The sequence below is a fragment of the Numida meleagris genome, chromosome 19 (genome assembly GCF_002078875.1).
Source record: "Numida meleagris isolate 19003 breed g44 Domestic line chromosome 19, NumMel1.0, whole genome shotgun sequence".
Classification (NCBI taxonomy): Eukaryota; Metazoa; Chordata; class Aves; order Galliformes; family Numididae; genus Numida; species Numida meleagris.
The window spans coordinates 8,973,302-8,980,159 of record NC_034427.1 but is presented as its reverse complement, the minus strand read 5'-3'; the positions used below and the strand labels follow the sequence as shown (position 1 = coordinate 8,980,159).

Below are 6,858 nucleotides of genomic sequence, written 5' to 3'. Positions count from 1 at the left end.
AGGGGGTGACCAACATTTTGTATCAGGGGCTGACCAGCTGTTGGTGAAGCAACTCTCCTTCACTTATCTCGCTGTGATTTGCTGCTGTACTTGGTCCTGAGTTCCAGGGTCTGTAAAAGTGATTCATACTCGTTTAAAGCACTGCGTCTCGCCAAGCATTTTAAATGCAGTACTCAGCATTTAGCCCTGCACCCTCACACCAGCAGGCACCTTCTGGTGTTGTAGCAAATCCTTGCTCTGCTTCTGTGCCAGAACTGCACCGTGACTGCGCAGCTGCTTCTTTGGGACCCTCATCCTACCTGTGCTGCCCGGCTGATATCACCTGGCGCGGGCAGCAATTCCCAGGGCAAACCCAGGGCGGAGGCACAGTGGGATGCAGAGCCAAAGCGCAGCGCTGCCACCGCTGCCAGAAACCCACAGCTTTTGGCCACCAGTAGGGGAAAGAAAAAAAAAAAAACACAAAACACTCTCTGGCGAAAACGGTGAATTTTTCTCCAGCAAAATGACAACACACTGCTAGTGAAAATTGCCTTTCATTAGAGCAAAGAGGGGAAAGGGAGATAAAAATGAAATAGGCTGTGCTTTTCTTCCATTTATGTCCTCTTTGCAAACCTGTACGTATTTTTTTTTTTCCCTTAGATCCCTCCAGCAATGAGAAATCTTATTACAATTTATTGTGCATTTGCCTAGGAATTTAGGGATCTCAAGCAAATTACAGCCCAGTCTGGCAAGGACTGCTGATGGGTGTAGTAAGAGACAGGGAATGCTCTGAGCAGATTTTACTCTAAACAGAAAAGCCAAGTGTCAGAGGGAAAATGGGTGAGGAGACTTGCCCGTGGCCACCCTCAAAAATCAGTGGCAAAAGTGGAAATGAAGTCCAGATCTCTGCCTTCCAGGCCCTTGGACAACTGTCCTCCGGGGGAGTTTTCCAGAATCAAGGAATAAATGTAGCAATGTGGCTGTGATGCTGAAGTCCCAAGCTAGAAGCCAGCCTGCCCTTCCCACTGCTCTGCTCTGTGCCTGGAGCTCTGGCAAACTGCATGTGGAATTAGGCAGAGCTCATTTGCCCAGCTAATGGGAGCAGTTCAAAATATGCCCACCATGCTGGCCATCATCCCTGCCCTGAGAAACTTCATCCTCACCTATAGCAACGCATTTCTGCCTCTGCAACAAGAGAACTTCGAGGATCCTCTTTGCTACAGTGGAGCCACCTGGGTTTTTGGGACTCTGGACTAAGGAACAGGATGAAGCTCTCAGCTCTACCAGCATCTCTGTGCAACACTGGCCAAATCATATGGCGCTTTGGGAAGGGTGGAAGAAGACCCAGCTCGGTAGTTTCTAAGTGTGAGTAGCCCCAGTTTGCTGTGCTTGCAGGTGTAGAACAGCCTCAGCACCAAAGCAAGATGCTGGGAGCACCGGGTCTGGGGCAACCCTGGCTAACAGGCACTCTGCACTACATGCAAACACAGCGCAGATACAGCTCCAAACCACCACGTGCCTCAGTTTCCCCATCTGCTCAATGAGGCTTATCATCCTGTTTGTTCTGCGTGGTTGGCGTTGCACTGCCACACAGAACCCAACAGAAAGGGGCTCAGCAGTTGGGTGAGCACAGTGCCGGAGTTGAGCAGCTCCCTGGTCAGGCAACCCGATCCCAGTGGCTCTGCTTCTTTCAGGCACACGCCTGCCCACCTCTGCTCACCGCGCAGCTGGATTACAAACTGGCTCAGAAAACCTCACCCACCCTCCATGTCATCCGCAGGCAGATTGCTCACGGGCGCAGGAAATCTCCTGGAGAGTGAACCTTGTCAGCAAAAATGCAAATATTTGGAGACAAAGCGTTCATTACGGCAGAACTTGATTTCAGGGTCAACCCTTTTTGCAGCAAATTGTTAGCCAGCTAAAATGTTTACTGTCACCACACTCCGGCAGTTTTGACAGTAGCTATCAAGTTGAGCTTGACGATATCCCCATACCGCTGCCTGGCGCAGCCATCAGCGTGGTGCTGGAGGCACTGACTGGAGGCAGAAGCAAACAGTCACCAAACAACTGGAACTGTCCCCGTCCTTGTGACAAAGTTGGGGTATTGCAGATGAGGGGAACCGTGTCCAATGAGGGAGGTACGTAGCACAGGCTGTGGGAAATATGGCAATGGGGTGCATGGGTGCATTGGTAATTTTTTTTTTCTTTTTTTCAAATGTAAAACTGCATACACAGGACAATAAAATCCTCCCAGTCTAGCAGTGCATCAGCAGAAATCAGACCACAAAAGGACAGAATTTCTTTTGGTCTTTTTCCACAGGAGACACGTGGCTTCCCTGGATGCACAGCGAGGAAACATTCAGGTGTCGGTAGAATTTCTGTGATTTCTCTCTATTCCCATTTGTACTCCCTTTAGCTCCAGGGTTTAATTCTTCTACCAATGAGGAGCACACCACTGGTGAGCCCAGAGGCAAATGGCTGAGCTCCCATTGCTTAGCACTGGCTCGGGGGCCAGGGGATGGAGGGTCTGGCCTGCCTTGCAGGGAAGGGGATGCAGAAAGAAGGCAGCAGATGGAGTTTGAGGGAATATAAGGATGAGAATGAAGTGCCTGAAAAAAAAAAAAAAAAAAAAACCAGCACCAAAAGGGAGTCAAAAAGGCAGCTGCATCACAAGACCTGCATATAATATTGTAGGGTTCCTCTTCTAGACAAAAGAGAGTATCCTCCAGCTCAGGGATGAACGAATGCTACTCTGCTTTTCTCCCCTCTGAATCTTCACCTTTTCCCCCAACTAATGCATGGGGAAGGTGGGCTATTCTGGAGCCACTGTGAATTGGTTTCATTTCCTTGCTTGCTGGAGCTGAGTAAGGGCTATTTCATCTCAACAGGCTTCTCCCAGCACACCTTAATTTGAGATCTCCTGCATGCAGGAAGCAATGGAGTTAAGTGACCTTGCTGAATCCCGACCGCTGCAGCTGCAGGAGAACAGGGAAGGAAAAGAAAAGAGGGGAGGAGGAAGAGGCACTTTGCAGTCTCCCATTAAAGCCCCAAGAGGCTGAAGATGAGAGAGTGAAAGTTTCAAATTGCCAGAATGTAATTCTGAAAGTCATTTTCCAAGCGCAGAGCTCTCCGCAATGTCACCTCTCATCTTCCAAGGTGGGGATAGAAGAAACAAAAAAGCACAGAATATTCTGCAAAGACAGAGCTGCTGATACAAAGACAGAAGAGGTGCCAGTCCTCATACAGGCTGTCTCGCACCGCCTTCTTCTGGGAGATCTCTGCAGCTCGGCTGCACCTGTACTGCGGAACAACTCCCAGCTCCTTTCCCAAGCCATACCCAACCTGGGCGAGTGCTCTGGCTGAGCTGACTATGGCTTTTTCCAGTCCTTCTAAGAGCAAGAATAGCAAAGAAGTCTGCATATTCAACAGTTACAGTTTACATTTGAATGAAACTCCTGACCTTCAGTTCAATACAATGATTATGATAATGATTAATACTATTATTAATTTCTTAGCCCTCTCTGAGACTAGCGAAGGACCATGATGGATGTGCAGGAGAAAAGGTGCACTTAAATATTCACCCCCCAGCCCAACAAAGCTATCCCTCCCCTCTCCCCCTTCCAGCTCTCTGCCTTCAAAGAAATCTGAATTAAGGAGCTGGACGCATTCAACAAAGAGTTCAGCCCAGGATCTCGTACCACAGTGCGAATTAGCCTCTTGTTCTACAATCTTTGCTGACCTTTATTCCAGCTGCACCCCCTCTTATGTTTATAAAATAAAAAATTACCCAAACATACAGGCATGCCCTGCTGAGATAAATTGCATTCAACACTCCTTCAGCTAATATCAGCTTTGTCCAGGGCTTCTTATTACTGGTGCCACCTGTCTCTCCAAGCACAGGCTTTTCCTCTTTCCCTTCCCCAAATTACTCGAGCTGAGGCTTGGGTGGGCTTGCCCTCTCTCTGCATATGCACTTATTTACCCACACATGTCAGAGTGATGAGTTTTCTTCCTGACAATCAGGCTTTTTGCCAGGCAATCCCTCCCCTCTCCCACTTTCAGAAATGGCACTTTCTCCTCTCAGCACGCCAGGGCTGACCCACAGAAGGGGCTGGCCACGTTTTTATCGAGGGTGATGAGCAGAGTGCAGCAGGCCATTCCACCTACAGAAGGCACTTTGCCCTCTGAGGCAGCAGAGTAACAAAGTTCAGTGCTGTCATATATTGTAATCACAATCCTGGTTAATTTTCCTTTTATTATATTATTATTATTACAGGATAACTATATTTATGTTTTTGGGGTTGTTTCTTTTGTTTTGTTTTTTTTTTGTTGTTTTTTTTTTTTTTTTTTCCATCTGGGATGTCAGTGAGTGTTCTTCACTGGCCTGTAGCCAGTTTTCTCCAGCTGGGATCAGTTCAGCCCAATGTTGCCATCTGTCCTTTGAGACAGAGGGGAGTCCTTTTCCATTTCGGATCTCTCCCAGAAGCAATTCCATTCTCCCTCCCCCTGTACACCCCAGCTTTGACCAAAGCATCCAGAAAGCTGCATATAGCCGCTGCGGGACTCATGCACTCCCAAAAAGACTCAGACATGCAAGAAGTGCAACTGCCTGGGGCATGGCTTTGGGCATGGCCACCCTGCCCTCCTCCAGGGTGATCTGGAGGAGACTGTCGCTCTGCAAACACAGATGAGGTCTCTTGAGGTCTCCCTGACACAGAGAACTGGATGGGGTCCCCTGGGAACGGCCTGGAGGGGGGGAGGGAATTACACCCCCCTCGCTGAGATATGCATGTTATCACTTTGTCTTCTCCTAATTAAAAGCACGAGCGAGGCTACAAGCCCCCCAAGGAGCGGCTCCCCTTCCCCAGCTTCTCCCCCTTTACCCTTTGCACAGCCGGGAGGGGTGGGCGGGGATGGGTGGGGGGGGTAGGCAGAGCCATTGTACGGGGCCCCGCGGCGCCCGCCCCCGCGGATTGGCCGCCGAGTGCGCTGCAGCGATTTTGCGGCGAGGTCCCATTGGCCGCCGGCACGCATAAGTTTTTGCTCCGGACGGCAACTTTTCGCAGGGATGGAGTAAGCCCGGGCCTCGCCGCTTCCCTCGCTCGCTTTCCCGGAGAAGGCAGCCACCGCTCCCCGGCAAGGATGAAGCTCTGCGGAACTTTCCTCGGTTCGTAGCCGTCCGCCGGTGGATAGGTGGATGCGGAGGGTGGGGGATATGTGTGTGTGTGAGCGTCGGGGGGTGCTTGCTGGGTTCCTCCCGTTTCTCCTCCGAAGCACTAGAGCCGCCTCACTCTGCCCAAGCCACGCCTCGGCAAAGGGGCTCGGTGAGCTGGGGGGGGGGGGGGGGGGGGGGGGGGGGGACGGCGGCCCCACAAACTGCCCCGCTCCCCTTGTTTTGGGGTGCTTGTTTCCCTCTGATGGCATAGTGGAAAGCGTGTTTCTGAGCGCGGATTTCCTGTCCTCGCGTTTAGCAGGCGAAGTCCCGGGCTCCTTCCTTGTTCGCTTCGCTCCGGGCTCAGCCCCGAAGGGCTGCGGGAGCGTGGGTTCGTGTGCGGCCCCGGGGCTGCTGCTGCTGCGGGGCTTTGTCCCGCTACCGCGCGTTTCGGCTAATTACAAAGGATTAAGAGCGACGGGACGGGGGGTGAGGGGAAAAAAAACCCTGTTTTCTGCCACTTCTGTTAAGACGCTTTTTTTTCTTGTTGGTTTTCTGTTTTGTTTGCTTGTTTGTTTGTTTGTTTTCCCCTCTGCAATGAAGGGGTGAGGGTGGGGTGTTAACAAATAGGAAGTTGGTTCGTGGCTGGATGTGTTTCTGCGCCCACATTAACGGAGGCACAAAGAGAAAGTTCCAAGACAATGCAAGGTGCCCCCCACAAACGATGGTGATTGCTTCAATTGTTGCTCTTTAGGGAGTAAAGGGCTCTAGATGTGGGTTAGACAAAGGCATTGCCTCTTTGGGAAGGAGCCGACCAAATCGGGGAGAAGGGGCGCGCCCGAGAGCGAGCAAAGGGTTATTAAAAGTTTTTTTTTTTGTGCCTGTGCGTGTTGTTCCATCTGCCAGGGGCCTGTAGTGGGCAGGTTTCTTCGCAACCCTTCAGCTGTTCCATATACAATATTAATGCTGGCCATTTCTATTCGGCATACAACAGCACTAATTGTAGTCTGAGGCATTAAGGCAGCCAGCCCATCTGCATAGAAGCTTTCAGAAAGAAACAAGGAAAAAATCTTCCACCCCCAGCTGGTAACCGGAGAAGTTGGTGCCAATTACAAATGCATAAAGTTTGAGATCTAAATTACTTTGAAACAGTCTCAACGAAGCAAGCAAAATGCAGTGCGGGGTTTTTATGCGTGTATTTACACAAGCAATTGCAGTTCTATTTTAAATAATCTGGAAGTTGAAACGCTTGATCTGACTACATGGGCATAGGAAAACAATAAAAAAAATACTGTGGGGACAGCAATGAGGGGAATCCACTTTAAAAAAAACAACCTTTTGGCATTCATTTCTGCAGGCTACATGCGGTCGGTTTCTCAGCACACTCGTCTCAAACAACGCTCTAGAGGCGAAAATATTTGAATATTTCATTTTATACCTTCCTGCTGCACGGCTCCCTTCAGGGATGCGGAGGCCTAGGAGCGCACAGTAATTATCTCCTGCCTTCAGACGGCTGTAAAGTGACTCCGGAGAGCTGAGAAAGGCGCAGAAGGGGTCGGGAAGCTTTAAGAGCCGGAACGGGCGGGGCGGGGGCGCCGGAGCTGTCCGCCGCTGTGGTGCTGACCCGACGCCGGGCGCGGCTCGGCCCGGCTGCATCCCCCGAGCTCTTCGTCTTCCCTCCGGTAGAAGGATGCTGGCAGGCCTAACCCGGAGATTTTGGGTGGCGG

At 50.8% G+C, this 6,858-nt stretch overlaps 1 protein-coding gene across 4 annotated transcripts in view; it reads left to right on the top strand.

Annotated features, from left to right (window-relative positions):
- Positions 4,965 to 6,858, top strand: part of MYT1 (myelin transcription factor 1) — a 56,488-nt gene continuing 54,594 nt past the window's right edge. For all 4 annotated transcript variants that reach the window (XM_021416923.1, XM_021416924.1, XM_021416922.1 and 1 more), the window contains exon 1: positions 4,965 to 5,146. In XM_021416923.1, the coding sequence (XP_021272598.1) occupies positions 5,122 to 5,146 (25 nt within the window). In that variant the 5' untranslated portion in view covers positions 4,965 to 5,121. The remainder of the gene's footprint in view (positions 5,147 to 6,858) is intronic.